The 21,933-nt window shown below is 40.5% G+C and overlaps 1 protein-coding gene across 1 annotated transcript; it reads left to right on the forward strand.

Moving 5' to 3' along the window:
- The first annotated feature begins 946 nt into the window (after nucleotides 1–946).
- LOC139406927 (prostaglandin E receptor 3 (subtype EP3)) lies at nucleotides 947–20,620 on the forward strand. The gene is made up of 2 exons (XM_071150089.1): nucleotides 947–1,738; nucleotides 20,318–20,620. The coding sequence occupies exons 1-2, from the start codon at nucleotides 947–949 to the stop codon at nucleotides 20,618–20,620; spliced, it is 1,095 nt and encodes a 364-aa protein (XP_071006190.1).
- Nucleotides 20,621–21,933: the final 1,313 nt, after the last annotated feature.

Raw genomic sequence — 21,933 nt, forward strand, 5'->3', positions numbered from 1 at the left:
AAATGATACACATAAAGCCAATGTAAAGCCAATTATACTTTCACAATTGCCTCCCGTTTAAGTTTATGATGGTGAGGCTTTACAAACACTACACTTCTCTGTTTAGTAGCAGGGCAAGATTCCTTGAAGATGACATACAGCATAATGAAATACCTGTCGATTTAAAGGGTAATTAGTAATGTATGTAGTGAATGACAAAGCAGCAGAATAATTTAGTTTGAGTCATCAGGCTAGCAAATGGCATTGAATTAAAAGTAAACTACAATGTGAAGGATATAGGCTTGTCTTGTGATAATTAGGCTAGTAGGCCTACATTTTCTTAAATGCAACAACTAGGCTTTTCCCATGGCTCTGAAGAGTCCTAGGTCAGTGATTTCCAACCATGTGGTTTAGGGAGCTTCCAAATGGGTCCCTGAAAAAGCTGTGATAAAACTAAGATTGAATAAAACAGCAGCAAGGCCAAAATGTCTCATTTAAAAAAGCTTTTCAGTGGAACTCAGAATGGATCAGAACCCCTAGTTCAGGTAAGATCAATCATAGCTATATCAAAGCCATTAATAATAGCCTAGGCCAATATTCAATGTAAGGCATAGCTGCCTACTAGGTATAGGCCTACGCTAAAACATTTACAATGTAATTTTAGCAGAAAAGTGAACATGCACTTTATATTATGCCCTTGTCCAGCTGCCAAAATTAGCCCCCTGGAGCAATTGGTGTAGAAAGTTATACCTGACGAATTTTGAAATTGTGCATATGCTCTTGCAAGTAGTCCCACCTCCCGTGCTTTAAAAAGTGTGACGCGTTTTTACGCACAGTAGCTTTGCAGCAACACTTGGAGGGTGCTGGGCGTGTACAGTGGACTTAGCCTGTATGTATCCTCACATAGAGGATGATTTCCGACAACTGAGACTCTTTGGATACCAGGCGCAACGCTTCTCCTGGAGATATGTTGGAATCCAACAAGTCTTTGCGTGAGAGCAATGTCACCAAAAGTGACAGCTGTGGATCCGTATCAGTTGTTTTCCCCATTACTATGATGGTAACGGGAATGGTGGGCAATTCTCTCGCTCTTATGCTGGTATATAGCTCGTACAGAAAAAAAGAAAATAACAGGAAAAAGTCATTCCTACTCTGCATAGGGTCGCTGGCATTGACAGATCTGTTTGGACAGCTTCTCACCAGCCCGATAGTTATATCAGTTTACAGAGCCGATTTGAAATGGGACCGCATAGACTCATCGGGGAGTCTGTGTGCTTTCTTTGGAGTGTGTATGACAACTTTTGGCTTGTGTTCTCTATTCTTTGCCAGCGCAATGGCAATTGAGAGGGCATTGGCGATTACAAGTCCTCATTGGTACTCCAATCACATGAAGACAAGTGTGACAAAGCAAATTCTGGCAGTTATATTGTGTCTTGTTCTTTTTTTCTCGCTGTTGCCGGTCGCAGGAGTTGGGCACTATACGCTGCAATGGCCAGGCACTTGGTGCTTCATAAGCACTGGAGACAGAGAGGTCCCGGGCAACATGTTTTTCTCCATCACTTTCGCTGTTCTTGGGATATTCTCACTTCTTGTGACTTTCTCCTGCAACGTCGTCACAATTCGTGGATTAGTTATTCGTTGCAAAACGAAATCGGGCACATCTCACTCATCCAAGCAGTGGGAACGATTAACCACGGAGACAGTCATTCAACTATTGGGAATCATGTGTGTACTGCTTATATGCTGGGTTCCTTTACTGGTAAGTTCTAGTGGTTTTCCTATACTGGTACATTCTGGTGGTTTTCCTCTTGTTTTATAGCATTTGGTAATTTGGTGTAGAACTCTCTAAAATACTAGAATCATATTTAACATTATTACGACAAATAATTCACAGAACGCACATTTTACTTAAAGTTCCAAAGGAAGGGTCTCATTTACAACCTTATTGACACACAGGTGATTGGTTTAGCCATCTTGAGGTGATTAGTTAACGTTCTTGGGTGCTTGATGTCACACATATGCTCTACAAAGCAATCTGTTTAGCTAGCTCACACCGCCCACGAGTTAACACCGACTGAACAACTTGGGAAACAGCTTCAGTTTGATCACCAAAACAGTTGGGGAAAGAAATAGGGCTGTGACGATTATGGCATTTTGGGTAACGAATAATTGTCATGCAAATGTACACGATTATTGTCATAAGTCTTTTTCTTCTAATGCATCATAATGCACGTTTGAAAATTAGTTTGGGAAATGAAGCTTCTCCTCCCAACAGTGCCATTCTGCTCATAAAACTGAAAAAATGCTATTATCTTCTTAAATAAAGTTGAATCTTCCCTTCTCCTAAAATATATATATATATATATATTAAGAAGATTATGATGATTTTTTGGAGTTTACTTTTATTGTCCATAATTGTTGAACCAAATGAAAACCTCATCAGCCAGCTACCAATCTATTTTAGTTTCACTGATCATTCAAATGAGCCCACTAGTTGTTATTTTGACCTTTCCACAAATGGTCTGGTATGTGTTGTTTGATATCAGCAAGTTAACCCAAATGTATCAAATAATAGGTTGTGTGTCCACAATAAGTTAGTGTCTATTGTCTGGCCAGTGGTCTAGCGAGCTACATTTCAGTAATTAGCTATCCTCCTAAATGCGGTGGTCAGTGTAAAACTAAGTGGAAAAGTTATTGTTGCCGTGGTGTAATTATATCTAACCAGTTGGCTAATGTAGCCTGTGAGCCCATGAGCTCCCAAGTCTAGGTAGCTGTGTCATTTGGTGTCCACGATTAGCTATCTTAGCTACTGTTGACTAACCCCATTCCGTACAAATTTGCACAACCACTGCATTCAAACAAGGCTGCAATTAAAACTAATGGGACCCCCCCCCCCCCACGGCTTGTAGGTTTCACTCAACATTTTAAAAAAAGACCCAACGGAGCTCATTGCCTTCTTCAATCATGCAGAAACAGGCAGCATGAAGGTCTCATCATTGATTTTACTGGAAAGGGAAGTAATCGTGCTTTACAATGGTATTCATATTACAGTTGACCTGGAAGTATTACGTTTTTGGTGTGTTAAAATAAGGTCATTGTATTGTACATTACAGCGCGATGTACAAAAGTGTGTTAGCTAACTATAGTTGGCTACTGCATGGCCATTATAAGCCAGCATGCTAAATAGCCAGCTACATTTCAGTCAGTACCTATCCTTCTAAATGGTCACTGGATAAACTAGCTATGAGTTGAACATATAGCACCAGTCAAAAGTTTGGACACACCTACTCATTCAAGGGGTTCTTTATTTTTACTATTTTCTACATTGTAGAATAATAGTGAAGACGTCAACTATGAAATAACATATATGGAATCATGTAGTAAACAAAAAAGGTGTTAAACAAATCAAAATATATTTTATATTTGAGGTTGTTCAAAGTTGCCACCCTTTCCCTTGATGAAAGCTTTGCACACTCTTGCCATTCTCTCAACCAGCTACATGAGGTAGTCACCTGGAATGCATTTCAATTCACAGGTGGGCCTTGTTAAAAGTTAATTTGTGGAATTTCTTTCCTTCTTAATGCGTTTGAGCCAATCAGTTGTGTTGTGACAAGGTAGGGTGGTGTACAGACACTATTCCTATTTGGTAAAATACCAAGTCCATATTATGGTAAGAACAGCTCAAATAAGCAAAGAGAAACAACAGTCCATCATTACTTTTAGGGATGCACGATATATGGGAGAACTTATCGGAATCTGACGATATAAGCTAAACATTTTCGTGACCAAGCTACTTTGATGCTAGGTGTTCATAATGTTTTGTCTAGTGCTCGATAAATTTACACAAACGCTTGGATTGGTTTCGTTGTTAAAGCATATTTTCAAAATCTGGCACGACAGGTGGATTAACAAAATGCTAAGCTGTGTTTTGCTATATTGCACTTGTGATTTCATGAATATAAATATTTTTAGTAATATTATTTGAATGCGGCGCTCTGCAATTCATCGGTTGTTGATGACAATTATCCCGCTAACGGGATAGGTAGCGTCAAGAAGTTAACAAATGCAGCATCTCACTGTCTCTTCTCTGTCAGCCCAATGTTGAATCATTTCCCAATTGTGTGACAACACGTGCACAGAGGTTATCCACCTATCACAACCCTAGACAGCCTTTCACTAATTGTAACCATGGCAGAGAAGTGTAACGGTGGTAAGAGTTCCACCAAAATGGAAAGTGAGGAAGCCAGCTCAGCCTCTCGTGAGAATGAAATCATCCCCAAAAAGGGCAGCAATGTTTTTTCAGTAATATGGAAGTGGTTCGGCAAACGAATGTCCTGTGCAAAATGTGTCGAAAGACAATTGCTTCAAAAAGCAGCAGGACAACTAACCTCTTCCATCACCTGCAACTGAAACACGAGGTGGAATGGGAGGAATGCGTGAGACTGCCGATTCCAGTCGCTCGATTCCCAAAACGTGTGCTAAAAGACAAACTACCATAGCTACATCCTTTTCAAACCTAATCCCTTACGACAAGAAAAGTTTGAGGTGGAAGGAGATAATGGATGCAGTGACCTATTACATAGTGAAATATATGGTTCCAATCTGTACAGTAGAAAAGCCAGGCTTTAACGTCTCTGGAATATGTCACCTGGCCAAAAGCCAGGGAAAATGCAGAGAAATTAAAGATACACTTGTTGTGAATCCAGCCAACATGTCAGATTTCAAAAAGGCTTTTCGGCGAAAGCAAATGATGCTATTATCTGAGGATAGCACCTCCGTAAACAAAGAGATAAAACATATTTCAACCTTGCAGGCGCGACACAAAACGCAGATATAAAAATATAATTCATGCCTTACCTTTGACAAGCTTCTTTTGTTGGCACTCCAATATGTCTCATAAACATCACAAATGGTCCTTTTGTTCGATTAATTCCATCGATATATATCAAAAATGTCAATTTATTTGTCGCTTTTGATCCAGAAAAACACTGGTTCCAACTTCCAACTTGTGACTACAAAATATCTCAAAAGTTACCTTTTTTTCAAAGTTTTAAAAGTAAACTTTGCCAAAACATTTCAAACTACTTTTGTAATACAACTTTAGGTATTTTTTATGTAAATAATCAATATAATTGAAGACGGGATGATCTGTGTTCAATACAGGAGGAAAACAAACTGTAGCTAGCTTTCTGGTCATCTAACAGTACACTTCAAGTGACCCTCGTTCAAGATGGCCGTACTTATTCATTACACAAAGGAATAACCTCAACCAATTTCTAAAGATTGTTGACATGCAGTGGAAGCGATAGGAACTGCAAATCTGGCTTCCCAATGAAAACTCATTGAAAAGAGAGTGACCTAAAAAAAAAAAAAAAATTTTATTTTCTATTCAAATCTATTAATAATATGCATATCTTACCATCTGGGGATGAGTAGCAGGCAGTTGAATTTGGGCATGCATTTCATCCAGACGTGAAAATACTGCCCCATGTCACCAAGAAGTTAAGAATCTGCTAGGTACAGTTGACCACAAATATCAGTTGCCAAGCCACAAGTATTTCACTGAAGAAACCCTGCCAAAATGTCTGCCTCCAGACGTCTTACTTCCCCGATGATCATACGGGTGAAGTAATAGCCCAGGGTCTCAAATACTCTCTGACATCGTGGAAGATGAGCGAAGACCGACAGGTGTACATGACAACTGACAGCGGGAGCAACATGATAAAAGCGTTGCGCGCTTGAACAACTGGATCCGCCTGCCTTGGGCACAGGCTTGACCTCGGTAAGTGTGACATTGGATAATTAAAGTGCATTCAAAAAATATGTTCAGGCCAGCTGTAGGCTAATGTGTTAGTAGTTGTGTCATTCTGCCATTCCAACAGCAAATAACCACAGGCTGTTTTAATTATAACAACAACATGTAAATTAATACATTTTCAATCGAAATTATTATATAAATTACATATTCAAATAGCTAGTGGTCAAACATTCCTAAACAATAGAATAGACATGTGTGTGTGTGGGGGGGGGGGGTGGTTTGACAGGTCAACTGAATGCTGTACTTGTCACATTATTGAACATGCTGACATTCTTAGAATCCTTTCTTTCTTCATTCTTTTCAGAGAATGGTGGGAAAGACACACGAGTTGACAGTGCCATTGGGTTGTGCAAGAAGGTGGTCAGTATCTTTTCCTTCAGCTGGAAGAAGAGGAGAGACTTGTTTCTAGCACAGACTGAGCTCAGTCTACACACTCACCAGCTCATCACAGAGTCCCACAGGAATTCACTGACACGCTGTCCGGGAAGAACTACAGTGGGGCAAAAAAAGTATTTAGTCAGCCACCAATTGTGCAGGTTCTACCACTTAAAAAGATGAGAGGCCTGTAATTTTCACCATAGGTACACTTCAACTATGACAGACAAAATGAGGGGAAAAAAATCCAGAAAATCATATTGTAGGATATTTTATGAATTTATTTGCAAATTATGGTGGAAAATAAGTATTTGGTCACCTACAAACAAGCAAGATTTCTGGCTCTCACAGACCTGTAACTTCTTCTTTAAGAGACTCCTCTGTCCTCCACTCGTTACCTGTATTAATGGCACCTGTTTGAACTTGTTATCAGTATAAAAGACACCTGTCCACAACCTCAAACAGTCACATTCCAAACTCCACTATGGCCAAGACCAAAGAGCTGTCAAAGGACACCAGAAACAAAATTGTAGACCTGCACTAGGCTGGGAAGACTGGATCTGCAATAGGTAAGCAGCTCGGTTTGAACCAACAATGCAGTTAAAAAAATGAATAAAAACAAGAAAGTAAAGGAACAAGTAATTAAAGAGCAGCAATAAAATAACAATAGCGAGACCATATACAAGGGGTATTGGTACAGAGTCAATGTGCGGGGGCACCGGTCAGTCGAGGTAATTAATAACTCTTAATAATAGTTATTGAAGTGACTATGCATAGATAATAACAGAGAGTAGCACAACAGGGCTGGAGGTGGGGCAATGCAAATAGTCTGGGTAGCCATTTGATTAGATGTTCAGGAGTCTGTTTAGAAGCCTCTTGGACCTAGATTTGGCGCTCTGGTACCGCTTGCCGTGCGGTAGCAGAGAGAACAGTCTATGACTTGGGGGGCTGGAGTCTTTGACAGTTTTTAGCGCCTTCCTCTGACACCACCTGGTATAGAGGTCCTGGATGAGAGGAAGCTTGGCCCCAGTGATGTACTGGAACGTACGCGCTACCCTCTGTAGTGCCTTGCAGTCGGAGGCCGAGCAGTTGCCATACCAGGCAGTGATATAACCAGTCAGGATGCTCTTGATGGTGCAGCTGTAGAACCTTTTGAGGATCTGAGGACCCATGCCCAATCTTTTCAGTCTCCTGAGGGGGAATAGGTTTTGTCATGCCCTCTTCACGACCTTTCTTGGTGTGCTTGGACCATGCTAGTTTGTTGGTGATGTGGAAACCACATAATTCCATCACTCTTCTGCTTGAGGAAACCATGAACAAGGTCTAGCGAACCTACCGGTTCCAAGTGGAAAAAGTATCTACTTTTAATTTCATCCTCCGAATGTTGGTCATGATGATAGATGGAATGTGGAAGATTAATGTCTATTTTGTGAGGTCAATAAAAGTTGTATGAAGATGTTATAATGAAAACATACAGTGTATATCATGTTCACATACTTTACGTTGTGTGGAAAATATCCAAGATAAAGACAATGTTTTTGTGACGATAAGATTGTGATTTTAGTTATCTAACGGGATCATAGTAAAATGTGATACCTTGTTTTAGCTACACCCCAGGGAACCCAGAGAGCATGTCAGCAAGATGTAAACGCCCCCTTTCTATCTGAGGGTATAAAGCATTTGAGGTAATAATTAAAATATCAGACTAGAATGACCACGCGCTGCAGCTGAGGTGTACGATTAGTCGCGACCCCGTAAACGCAACACGAGGTTGAAGAATACAAAGTAACCTCTTAACAATCAATGCTACGGTTGAGTAGCTGTTCTAAATACTGTATCTAAGAAGGTGAATTTAAGCAGGACTATCTGGTTATTCTCTTCAAATAAATGTTTGTCGAAATGTCTTTCATCACTACTCTGGGATCATCGACATTACTGATTAGCCGTCCTCAGGAGATCACTCTTCCAGTGGAAGTAAACAGAAAACGAAGGACAGTGTGACATCTTGTGGACAATCAGAGACTTATGAAGGAGAAGGTCATCCAAAGACCAAGCCTCCGTTGAAACCTTATCCCCAAGCGAAACCCAGCAACAGAGATACCTGACGAAGATCTTCAACACGTAAATGCATTCATTACTTCTTACCTAAGAGCGACAGTTCGGGGCAAAGTATTAGGGCTAAACTAAGCGTAGTTTACAAATGTATCTAAGTGTTGCTTCACTTTCTCTCTCGCTCTCTTTTTAAATCTCCATCTTGTGTAACAGGTGGATTTGCTAGGGACCTGTTGTCATCGTATTGAGTTTCTAATCAATAATGTATGTGTATTTTATGTTATCATTTAGCTTGTTAGTAAATAAATAATCAAATCAATTTGTGTGGTATGGAATGATCAGTGAGACTCGGGTTTGTGCAGATTTACGGAAGCTACGACGGTCACAATAGGACTGATATGAGGAAATAATAATTGATGACCTGTATGATATCTATATATTCTTGAGTTAATTTGGGAAACGGTAACTAATTAAGCAAACTTTTTTTTGTGGTGCCCCAAATTCCTAATGAGTTAATTGTTACATGATTAATTTCATAGAGTAATAATTAAACGTAGAAGGTAATTATTCAATAAATAGTAGTCCTCACATTTATCGTGACGTGACTGATTAATGCGTTGAAGATAATTGTATCAAGTCAATTAACTGTTTAATTAATTACGTCATGTAGCAATTAATCATGTAGCAATTAACTGATCAGCAATCTTGGTGCACCACATAAAAAGTTTGTTTAATGAGTTACCGTTTCCCGAATTAACTCAAGAATATCAGAATATATCATTATCATATTAGTCATCCATTAATTATTATTACCTCATCAGTCTCATTCTGAATGTCGCATAATCCATTAAATCCGCACAAACCCTAGTCTACATGAATACTCAGCGATACATAAATTGGCTTAATTATTTACTAACTAACTAAATAATCACACAGAATTACATAAAACGCACAGGATCGGTTTTACATTGATTATTAACATAAATCAATAAAGTCCCTAGTGGACTATCCCTATATGACAGCTTGTTACACAGTGAAAGGGGTGGGGAAAGAAAGAGCGGGAGAAGGAGAGACAAAGTAATTCAACTATCATACATACAGTTGAATAACACGCTCATCATAAATGTGGATATATAGTGCCCTAACAACTGCTCATTCTGATTTAGAAATGCCACACATATTTACGCGTGTATGTCTTTGTCGTCTCTTTGTTGAAATCGCCTGGTCTGTCTATGGGGAGTAATTAGTCAGAAAGTCTCTAGTTGTCCATTAGATTGGATCCTTCAGATGTTCCAATGGTCGTTTCATGGGATCTCCCTTGTGTCTTTGGTAAAATTTCTAGACTACTTTACATTACAGCTGCAGACTGAATGTCTAGTCTTCATCTTCATGCTGTTGGTCATGCTGGTCTTCACGTTCTCTGGTCTGGTAGAATCTAACCATTTCCACTTGTAGCCACGGCTCCACACTTTCTGGTCTTGTGGTTGATTATTCAGGGAACAGCTAAGACCACTTTTCACACCGGTAGCAACCCGGCATGTTTTGGTCTGTATTTCAATGGCAGCCATTTCAATGTGTAGCCACAGCTCCATGTTTTCTGGTCTAATAGTTTTAAACCATTTGTGACGTCCGTCTTACCGTCAATTTCGTTAGGAGTCCTTCTTAAGCATTCCATCCTTTTGGCATAATGTCTGTGCTCACATGGGCGTGGTTATTGACTGGGTAAAACTTTACATAAAAAAACTATTATCTAATTAAGAAGGCTAAAGTCACATTTCATCTTCTCACAAACAATTTCATATTTAATCACATAAGTTTTATAACATTTAGATGTAACTCTGACATATACATTGTGGAAGCTTTTAACCTGTCTAGGATGGAACCCCCCGCAACAGCCAGTGAAAGTGCAGGGCACCAAATTCAAAACAATAAAAATCTCATAATTAAAATTCCTCGAGCATACAAGTATTTTACACCATTTTAAAGATAAAATTCTCGTTAATCCAGCCACAGTGTCTGATTTCAAAAAGGATTTACAGCGAAAGCACCACAAACGATTGTTAGGTCACCACCAAGCCACAGAAAAACACAGCCATTTTTCCAGCCAAAGAGAGGAGTAACAAAAAGCAGAAAGAGATTAAATTAATCACTAACCTTTGATGATCTTCATCAGATGACACTCATAGGACTTCATGTTACACAATACATGTATGTTTTGTTTGATAAGGTTAATATTTATATAAACAAATCTGAGTTTACATTGGCTCGTTACGTTAAGTAGTTGCGGTGATTGCCACATCAATTTACAGAAATACTCATAATAAACATTGATAGATATGACTATTATACATGGAACTTTAGATAAACTTCTCCTTAATGCAACCGCTGTGTCAGATTTAAAAAAAACTTTACGGAGAAAGCAAACCATGCAATAATCTGAGTACAGCCTTTAGACAACAAAGCAGCCATAAAGATACCCGCCATATTGGGTAGTCAACATTACTCAGAAATAGCATTTTAAATATTCACTTAACTTTGATGATCTTCATCAGAATGCAATCCCAGTTTGTTCGATAATGTCCATCATTTATGTCCAAATATCTTCTTTTGTTAGGGCTTTTGGTAAACAAATCCAAAAGCGCGTTCAGGTCGCGCCGAACGTCGGATGAAAAGTTCAAAAAGTTCCGTTACAGCCCGTAGAAACATGCGAAACTAAGTATGGATGTTTTTAACATAAAACTTCATTAATGTTCCAACCTGACAATTCCTTTGTCTGTACAAATGAAGTGGAACGTAGCTACCTTTTCACGTGAGCGCGCCAGACCGAGGCTGTGGCACTCTGCCAGACCACTCACTCAAATAGCCCTTATGAGCCCCTCCTTTAGAGTAGAATCCTCAAAACAGGTTCTAAATACTGTTGACATCTAATGGAAGCCTTGGGAAGTAAAACATAACTAATATCCCACTGTATCTTCAATGGGGGCTGAGTTGAAAAACTACAAACCTCAGATTTCCCACTTCCTGGTTGGATTTTTTCTCTCAGGTTTTCACCTGCCATATGAGTTCTGTTATACTCACAGACATAATTCAAACATTGTTAGAAACTTCAGTGTTTTCTATCCAATACTAATAATAATATGCATATATTAGCATCTGGGACAGAGTAGGAGGCAGCTCACTCTGGGCACGCTATTCATCCAAAAGTGAAAATGCTGCCCCTTATCCCAAAGAGGTTAAAGTTACAATGTTTCCATTATAACGTCTTCAATGATATCACCAAACAATAAATTATCCTCCCGACCATTTACCACATTCTTTGTGTAGAAATATTGTTTCATTATCCACTTTTGGATGTTGGAGTTTTGTAAAATCTCTCTGTTGTAACCCTCAGACATTCCATTGTCCATACTGAAAAGGGCCAGAGAGAGACTTTTTACAACCGGTCATTAGTCATCAACCAGCCCAATTTCCCCCCTCTTCCTCTCTGGTGAGAGAGGGGGTGCTGTCTTTGATCCTTGACCAGGAGGGAAAGTCATGGCACAATAATGATAGTCACATCACAACAGAGTGTGAAAATCCTATACAAATTCCATTGTTGGGATAGATGTCACCTTATTATAATGTAATAAATCATCTAATATTCTGGAAGAATGTGTAAAATGCTTAAGATTTTAGGGCAATTTTATTTGCAGTTTGTAAACCTAACATGAGGTACAGGAATTGCATTTACTGTCACGGGTCACCAATAAGATATATCTGAAAGCTACGCCCCTAATAAGCAACACCTTCTGAAAAAACCTTGAGAATTACATTAAAACAGACCCAGCTGCTAGGTCAACCCAGCATGAAAGTAAAAAATATCCAACTGTTTAACCCATGTTTATGTAATCCCAACAACTCAACATGTTGTTTTATTCACACAACCCAACTGGCTGGATCAAAAAAACTCAGGGTGTGTTCTGTCCAATACTTACACAGCGATGGGTTACCAAATAACCCAAATTAGGTTGTTTTTAACCCAGCAATTTATAGTGTACATTTGCTTAATGTCAGGAAGGAGAGTTGACAGTCTAACCAGAAACCTAGGTATTTGTAGTTGTCCACATATTCAGAACAAGTCAGAACCGTCCAGAGTAATGATGCTAGTCGGGCGGGCGGGTGAGGACAACAAACCGGTTAAAGAGCATGCATTTAGTTTTACTAGCATTTAAAAGCAGTTGGAGGCCACGGAAGGAGTGTTGTATGGCATTGAAGCTCATTTGGAGATTTGTTAACACAGTGTCCAAAGAAGGGCCAGATGTATACAGAATGGTGTCTTCTGCGTAGAGGTAGATCAGAGAATCGGCAGCAGCAAGAGCGACATAGTTGATATATACTGTACATAGAAAAGAGTCGGCCCGAGAATTGAACCCTGTAGCACCCACATAGACTACCAGAGGTCCCGACAACAGGCCCTCCGATTTGACACATGGAACTATATCTGAGTAGTAGTTGGTGAACCAGGTGAGGCAGTCATTAGAGAAACCAAGGCTATTGAGTCTGCCTATAAGAATGCGGTGATTGACAGAGTCGAAAGCCTTGGCCAGGTTGATGAAGACGGCTACACAGTACTGTCTTTTATCGATGGCGGTTATGATATCATTTAGGACCTTGAGCGTGGCTGAGGTGCACCCATGACCAGGTCGGACACCAGATTGCATAGTGGAGAAAGTACGGTGGGATTCAAAATGGTCGGTGATCTGTTTTTGAACTTGTTTGGGTCTAGATTGTCTCCCCCTTTGAAGACCGCGGCAGCTTTCCAATCTTTGGGGATCTCAGATGATAGGAAAGAGAGGTTGAACAGGCTAGTAATAGGGGTTGCAACAATTTCGGCGGATAATTTTAGAAAGAGAGGGTCCAGATTGTCTAGCTGATTTGTAGGGATCCAGATTTTGCAGCTCTTTCAGAACAGGATGCAAATTTCTGTTTGAAAATGCTAGTCTTAACTTTCCTAACTGACCGAGTATATGACTTCCTGACTTCCCTGAAAAGTTGCATATCGCGGGGGCTAGTCGATGCTAATGCAGAACGCCACAGGATGTTTTTGTGCTGGTCAAGTCTGGGGTGAACCAAGGGCTATATCTGTTCTTGGTTCTACATTTTTTGAATGGAGCATGTTTATGTAAGATGGTGAGGAAAGCACTTTTAATTCAGATGAGGTCACCGCATGTGTGTGGGTGGAACAAAAGGGCTATCTAAGGCATATTGGCCAGGGCTAGGGGCTCTACAGTGAAATAAGACAATGATCACTAATCAATACAGCAATAGACCAGGCTTATTGCCATTAGGGAGAGGTATGTGTAGCCGAGTGATCATAGCGTCCAATGAGCAGCACTAGATGAGTCAGGGAGCCAATTCCGTAGTCGCTGCTACGCTAGACAAGCTGGAGACACGGCGATTCAGACCGCTAGCGGGCCGGGGCTAGCAGTTGGGCATCCGGCGACGTCACAACGGAAGAGCCTGTTTAGACCACCTCGGACGGTTACGTCGGCAGACCAGTCGTGATGGATCGGCGGGGCTCCGTGTCGGCAGTAGAGGGTCCAGGCCAATTGGCAAAAGAGGTATTGTAGCCCAAGAATTGGCTGGTGGATCTCTTTGGCTTGCTGGGAGATGGGCCTAGCTCGAGGCTAACTGGTGCTTGCTTCGGGACAGAGACATTAGCCTGGAGTAGCCACTTTGATAGCAGCTAGCTAGCTGCGATGATCTAGTGTAAAGGTTCAGAGCTTGCGGTAGGAATCCGGAGATGTGGTAGAGAAAAAGCAGTCCAATATGCTCTGGGTTGATATCGCGCTGTGCAGACTTGCAGGAATTGACCGGGTTGAGGCTGGCTGATGTCCGAGTTAACTGACTACTAGCTAGTAGTTAGTTAGTTGGCTAGCTTCTGAAGGGATTTCCAGTTTGAAAGTATAAAAATATCAGATCCATACCATATTGGGTGAGGCGGGTGGCAGGAGAGTATATTCAGTCCGTAGATGGAAAGTGAGATATACATATATAAAATATATATGAAGAAAACGATATATACACGGGATATACAGTATACTTGGGGCGGCAGGGTAGCCTAGTGGTTAGAGCGTTGGGCTAGTACCCGGAAGGTTGCAAGTTCAAACCCTGAGCTGACAAGGTACAAATCTGTCGTTCTGCCCCTGAACAGGCAGTTAACCCACTGTTCCTAGGCCATCATTGAAAATAAGAATTTGTTCTTTAACTGACTTGCCTAGTTGAATAAAGGTAATTAAATAAATAATAATAATACACGGAACGGGACAAAACAAAGACTGCTATGCCATCTTCGATTCTTAATAATTCAGTACCCAGGACTGACACATCCGGCTTCTTCACCTGGGAGATCGTTTTAGACCAGCCACGCGGACAGCTGATGAAACTGTGGGTTTGCACAAACTGTCAGAAACAGTCTCAGGGTAGCTCATCTGCGTGCTCGTCATCCTCACCAGGGTCTTGACCTGACTCCAGTTTCGTGTTGTTACAGAGTTCAGTGTGCAAACGCTCACCATCAATGGCCACTGGCACACTGGAGAAGTGTGCTCTTCACGGATGAGTCCCATTTTCAACTGTACTGGCAGATAGCGTGTACGGCTTTGTGTGGGCGAGCGGTTTGCTGATGTCAACGTGATTTGAAATCAAATCAAATTTTATTTGTCACATACACATGGTTAGCAGATGTTAATGTGAGTGTAGCGAAATGCTTGTGCTTCTAGTTCCGACAACGCAGTAATAACCAACGAGTAATCTAACCTTACAATTCCACAACTACTACCTTATACACACAAGTGTAAAGGGATAAATAATATGTACATAAAGATATATGAATGAGTGAAGGTACAGAACGGCATATACAAGATGCAGTAGATGGTATAGAGAACAGTATATACATATGAGATGAGTAATGTAGGGTATATAAACATAAAGTGGCATAGTTTAAAGTGGCTAGTGATACATGTATTACATAAAGATGGTAAGATGCAGTAGATGATATAGAGTACAGTATATACATATACATATGAGATGAGTAATGTAGGGTATGTAAACATTATATTAAGTGGCATTGTTTAAAGTGGCTAGTGATACATTTCCATAATGTTAGTGGTGGCTGTTTAACAGGCTGATGGCCTTGAGATAGAAGCTGTTTTTCAGTCTCACGGTCCCTGCTTTGATGCACCTGTACTGACCTCGCCTTCTGGATGATAGCGGGGTGAACAGGCAGTGGCTCGGGTGGTTGTTGTCCTTGATGATCTTTATGGCCTTCCTGTGACATCGGGTGGTGTAGGTGTCCTGGAGGGCAGGTAGTTTCCCCCCGGTGATGCGTTGTGCAGACCTCACTACCCTCTGGAGAGCCTTACTGTTGTGGGCAGAGCAGTTGCCGTACCAGGCGGTGATACAGCCCGAAAGGATGCTCTCGATTGTGCATCTGTAGAAGTTTGTGAGTGCTTTTGGTGACAAGCCGCATTTCTTCAGCCTCCTGAGGTTCAAGAGGTGCTGCTGCGCCTTCTTCACGATGCTGACTGTGTGGGTGGACCAATTCAGTTTGTCCGTGATGTGTACGCCGAGAAACTTAAAATGTACTACCTTCTCCACTACTGTCCCGTCGATGTGGATAGGGGGGTGCTCCCTCTGCTGTTTCCTGAAGTCCACAATCATCTCCTTTGTTTTCTTGACGTTGAGTGTGAGGTTATTTTCCTGACACCACACTCCGTGGGTCCTCACCTCCTCCCTGTAGGCCATCTCGTCGTTGTTGGTAATCAAGCCTACCACTGTAGTGTTGTTCGTAAACTTGATGATTGAGTTGGAGGCGTGCATGGCCACGCAGTCGTGGGTGAACAGGGACTACAGGAGAGGGCTCAGAACGCACCCTTGTGGGGGGTCTCGATCTTGATGACGAGTTTGGAGGGTACTATGGTGTTCAATGCTGAGCTGTAGTCGATGAACAGCATTCTCACATAGGTTTTCCTCTTGTCCAGATGGACTTATTGGGGAGGTAAGCAAATTGGAGTGGGTCTAGGGTGTGAGGTGATATGGTCCTTGACTAGTCTCACAAAGCACTTCATGATGACGGAAGTGAGTGCTATGGGCCGGTAGTCGTTTAGCTCAGTTACCTTAGCTTTCTTGAGAACAGGAACAATGGTGGCCCTCTTGAAGCATGTGGGATCAGCAGATTGGGATAAGGATTGATTGAATATGTCCGTAAACACACCAGCCAGCTGGTCTGCGCATGCTCTGAGGATGCGGCTTGGGATGCCGTCTGGGCCTGCAGCCTTGCGAGGGTTAACACGTTTAAATGTTTTACTCACGTCGGCTGCAGTGAAGGAGAGCACGCAGGTTTTGGTAGCGGGTCGTGTTAGTGGCACTTTATTGTCCTCAGTGAGCAAAAAAGTGATTTAGTCTGTCTGGGAGCAAGACATCCTGGGCCGCGACGGGGCTGTTTTTCTTTTTGTAATCCATGATTGACTGTTGACCCTGCCACATACCTCTTGTGTCTGAGCCGTTGAATTGTGACTTTACTTAGTCTCTATACTGACACTTAGCTTGTTTGATTGCCTTGCGAAGGGAATAGCTACACTAGCTGCCCCATTTCCCAGGCCACACTCAACAGCCTGATCAACTTTATGTGAACGAGATGTTTCGCACAGCATGAGGCAAATGGTGGTCACACCAGATACTGACTGGTTTTCTGATCCATGCTCCTACCTTTCAGGAGGACAATAACCTAAAACATAAGGCCAAATATACACTGGAGTTGCTTACCAAGACTACATTGAATGTTCCTGAGTGGCCTAGTTACAGTTTTGACTTAAATTGGTTTGAAAATATATGGCAAGACTTGAAAATGGCTGTCTTGCAATGATCAACAACCAACTTGATAGAGCTTGAAGAATTTTAAAGAATGTGCAAATATTGTACAATCTAGGTGTGCTAAGCTCTTAGAGAAGACTTACTCAGAAAGAGTCACATCTGTAATCACTGCCAAAATAGTCTCTTCCAAAGTTGATTCTAACATGTATTGACTCGGGTGTGAATGCATATGTAAATTTAATATCTGTATTTCATTTTCAATAAATGTGCAACAAATGATAAAAACATGTTTTTACTTGGTCATTATGGGGTATTGTGTATAGATAAGTGAGATAAAAAAACGAATCCATTTTGAATTCAGTCTAACAACAAAATGTGGAATAAATCAAGGGGTATGAATACTTTCTGAAGGCACTATGTTTTTCATTTGATTTATTTATAGGGGACAATGCACATTAATCAACATCAATATTACAATAATTCAACATCCATGTAAATGTGCCTGGGGTTATCCAAAAGCACATTTTCACCTGTAGTCCCTGGGCAGGTTTACACAGCCACTATACAAATACTCACTAAACAATACAAAATACAAATACATTACATCCAATAATATATAATTCTAACAACAACACTATCATTGTCACGGCAGATTTCCTCCTCTTCCTCTGAAGAGGTGAAACAAGGATCGGACCAATATGCAGCGTGGTAGGTGTCCATGTTTTAATAGGGAAAACGGAACATGAACACAAATACAAAATAACAAAGTAAACTGGCAAAGAAACAGTCCCGTGTGGTACAGACACAGGAAACAATCACCTACAAAATACCCAAAGAACATGGCTGCCTAAATATGGTTCCAAATCAGAGACAATGATAAACACCTGCCTCTAAATGAGAACCAATCTAGGCAACCATAGACTTACATAAACACCTAGACAAGAGAACACCCCAGAAACATACAAAACCCCTAGACCAGACAAACACATATATCCCCCATGTCACACCCTGACCTAACCAACATAATAAAGAAAACAAAGATAACTAAGGCCAGGGCGTGACAATTATCAACTGTCATTTTACATATGAGGAACCACAGATAACTTTTGTACAGGTTTGGATAGATTTTAGCCATGTTTTCAATATCAATAAAAAAATCCCAGAATCAGTGCAGCTTCTCAAGTCCATGGGCATTGCATTCCAGTATACTCTAGCTCTAACAGAGAAGACCGATTGACCGATTGCACTGTGTCAAAATGGGACAACGCAATTCCCTCTAATTACTGCCCTTGTTATCCCGGTGGTGCTTTCCTTGAGCATGATATGCCGGCATAGGGGTGGAGGGGCAAGACCATGCAAGATCTTAAAGACAAGGTTTTCATCTACATAATGCTTAAAGCTATCCAGACTAAAATAAGTTATGTTTGTAAATTATATGACAATGGTTGTAACTGTTTGGTTTGTTATCAAAAACCTTAAGTGTTTGTTTGTAGAGTGATTCAATTGGTGAACCTGCTTGTGACCAGCGTGTGAGGCAATATATCAGATGTGAGAAGATCATAGCATGCATATATAGTTTGGCGGAATCCAGGCAAAAAGTTTTATAAACATAAAGTTGGATAATCCAAACTTGACCGTGTTAACCACCTTCTTCAGGGGCGGCAGGGTAGCCTACTGGTTAGAGCGTTGGACTAGTAACCGAAAGGTTGCAAGTTTGAATCCCTGAGCTGACAAGGTACAAATCTGTCGTTCTGCCCCTGAACAGGCAGTTAACCCACTGTTCCTAGGCCGTCATTGAAAATAAGAATTTGTTCTTAAATGACTTGCCTAGTAAAAATTTAAAAAATGTCAAGTTGGAGTCCAAAATGACATCAAGATACCTGAAATTAGACACAACTTTCAGATTATTAACATGAACAGCTCGTTGAGAAGAATCAATGGATTTCTTAGAGAAGAAACATACAAACAGTCTTGTCAATATTTAAATGCAGGCAAGAATTAGTCATCCATTTAGAAACATGTTGTCTATTTTCTGTATCATCTGCATACATCTGTGGGAGATCATTTATATAGATGGTAATCAGAATAAAACCGTAATATTGACCCTTGTGGGACCCCAATGTTATAGTAGAGTCCGACTGAGTGTCTCCCAAACAAACCCTTTGACTTCTGTTTGTCAGATAGGAATACATCCAACTAATGACTTCAGTGGACACATTAAGGGATGATAGTGTGGATAAGAGGACATCATGATTCACAGTTTCAAAGGCCTTTTCAAGATCCAAAAAGACTGTGCCGACTTCACCGATGTCCAGTTTAGATTTAATGCACTCCAGAAAATAGCATTGGCTGTTTCAGTAGAATGGTTTACATCCATGCATAAATATCAACCCTGTCCAAAGACCTGTTTTGGTAAATGCGTTGCACCATTAGATTAATTTTTTGGCGTACTCTATAATTTAACCTGTTTCTGTTTCTACAATGTGCAATAAGGCCTAAGTGTAATTTTTATTTATACTGTGCATTAACTGTATTTTGTACACACATCTAGATACTCAGATTGTTTGGGCAATGACTTTCTTAGGGATAGGACAGGCTGTGGACAGGGCTAGGTTACCCGGAACAGTATTATGACCAGTCTTAAATCATTGGATAACAAAAGTAGGTTGTAATGATGATATTATACAGTTATTGACTATAAAACTGTGCTTTTTTCTGTCTATTTATACAGCTTGTCATAAGGGGATGTCTGAGGCACGTTGGATTCATTTGCAGTGGGCAGATGAGACACATTTTATTACCATGTGCAGCCACAACAAATCTCAATCAGTTAGTGATTGGATCATCTTAATCAGATGAAGGACAACCACATGTTAACCGCAGCTTCTGAGAGCTGATTAAAATCCATTGGACGCACCCGTGCGTTAATCTAAGTAACATAATCAAATAAAAAAAAGTGAGACCTGCATGACAAAACCAAACAATTACATAATGAAGGCAGGATCATCAGAAACATACACCATTTTTTAAATGAAATAACATTACCACGTTCCCAATGCGTCCAACTGTTTTTTTTTCCGTAAGTGAGGTGTGTAGAAACTAAAAGCCGTTTTACCGAAATATGTAGTGACAGAAGGAATTTCAAGAGTTGGTATCTCATATCTATAAATTAGTAATGATGTTAAGTAAAGCGAGACCCTCCAAGGTACTCTTGATTCAATTTTCACTGATTCTCTTCTTTAGGTGCTGATGTTAAGAATGATCTCGACACAGACATCGTCACATCACTGCAAACCGGCAGAAGTGTCTTTCACTCCTAGTCAAGACATCCAGGTGGACTGTAACTTCTTTCTCACCGCCATTCGCCTGGCCTCTCTGAACCAGATCCTGGACCCTTGGGTTTACCTGCTCCTAAGGGAGATTATACTGCGCAAGTTCTGCCAGGTGGCCAATGCTGTGTCCAACTGCTCCATAGACGGACAAAAGGAGACTCAGACGGCCCTGGATGTTCTCAACAAGCAGCCTTCTGACACTAACGGTCTGTAGAAACAGTAAATGTACCCGATCAAACTTAAGGATAACCTGACCTGATTAAAAAAATAATTAATTCTATCACCCACAGTCCAAAAACAGTTATTGTGCAATAATGTTGTACCACTAATTACAGAAATTACTTTGTTAGTGTGTTAATGGACCTGGCAATGCTCGCCATGTGCACTCATTTTTGTTTGGTTGCATATACAGTATTCTATTGAGGCTCACAAAACCAGAATGTGAAAACGTGACCTCTGCAACCTTCACTTTGGACTGTTAAAGCCAATGAGTTCCAGGGGGATTTTTTTACATGGTTGCTCAATAAACATTACAGCCCTACCAAACACAAACAGACATTCTCAATCAGAAGATACCATTTTGTTTTTCAACCAACAAGTTAAAACAACAGATGACAACTGTTAATGGAATATAGTTTTTGACTTTCTGGAATCACATTTGCATTTCATGTAACAAAGTTGATGTTAAATGTAATGATGGCTGGAATGTGTGACATTTTTAATTCAAATCAGTCTTCACTTTGTCATGTGTAATAGACTAGATTTGTAACCACATTTTTTAAAAAGGGGAACCTCTGAAGTGCAAGGCAAGTGTACTCAAAACTGGAATAGATTGCACAGTATTATATATGCTAATTGAAGAAGATTGCAAAATGTATTGATATATGGAAAAGGCATTGATATTTGTTGTTTCTGTGTTGAACACTGAAATGTGTGTTTAACTCTGAATGTGCTGAAGATGCTACCTATTGTGGATATGATGTCATATGTTCAGGGTGGACCACAATTATTGGCACCCTTGATAAAAAATAATCATTTTTTTTTTAATAAAATAAATAGAATTTCTATATTATATGCAAAACAAATAGGAAATGTATATTATTTTATGCTAATACAATTGCTCTGGTAAAGATTTTGTTTAACTCCTGAGTGGCACAGCGGTCTAAGGCACTGCATCTCAACGCTAGAGGCGTCACTACAGACACCCTGGTTCAGCGGTCTAAGGCACTGCATCGCAGCGTTAGAGGCGTCACTACACTAGCCTGGTTGGAAACCAGTATCACAACTGGCCATGATTGGGAGTCCCATAGGGCGGCGCACAATTGGCCCAGCGTTGTCCGGGTTTGGCCAGTGTATGCCATCATTGTAAATAAGAATTTGTTCTTAACTGACTTGCCTAGTTAGAGAACGGTTAAATACAATTAAAATAAATAATAATAATTAAAACTCTAAAAGATAGATGTAAAAATTATTGGCACCTCTGTTTGCAGTAGGCCTACTCCAGTACCCTTGAGAGGATAACGGCAC

The sequence above is a fragment of the Oncorhynchus clarkii genome, chromosome 4, assembly GCF_045791955.1.
Source record: "Oncorhynchus clarkii lewisi isolate Uvic-CL-2024 chromosome 4, UVic_Ocla_1.0, whole genome shotgun sequence".
In the NCBI taxonomy this organism is placed as follows: Eukaryota; Metazoa; Chordata; class Actinopteri; order Salmoniformes; family Salmonidae; genus Oncorhynchus; species Oncorhynchus clarkii.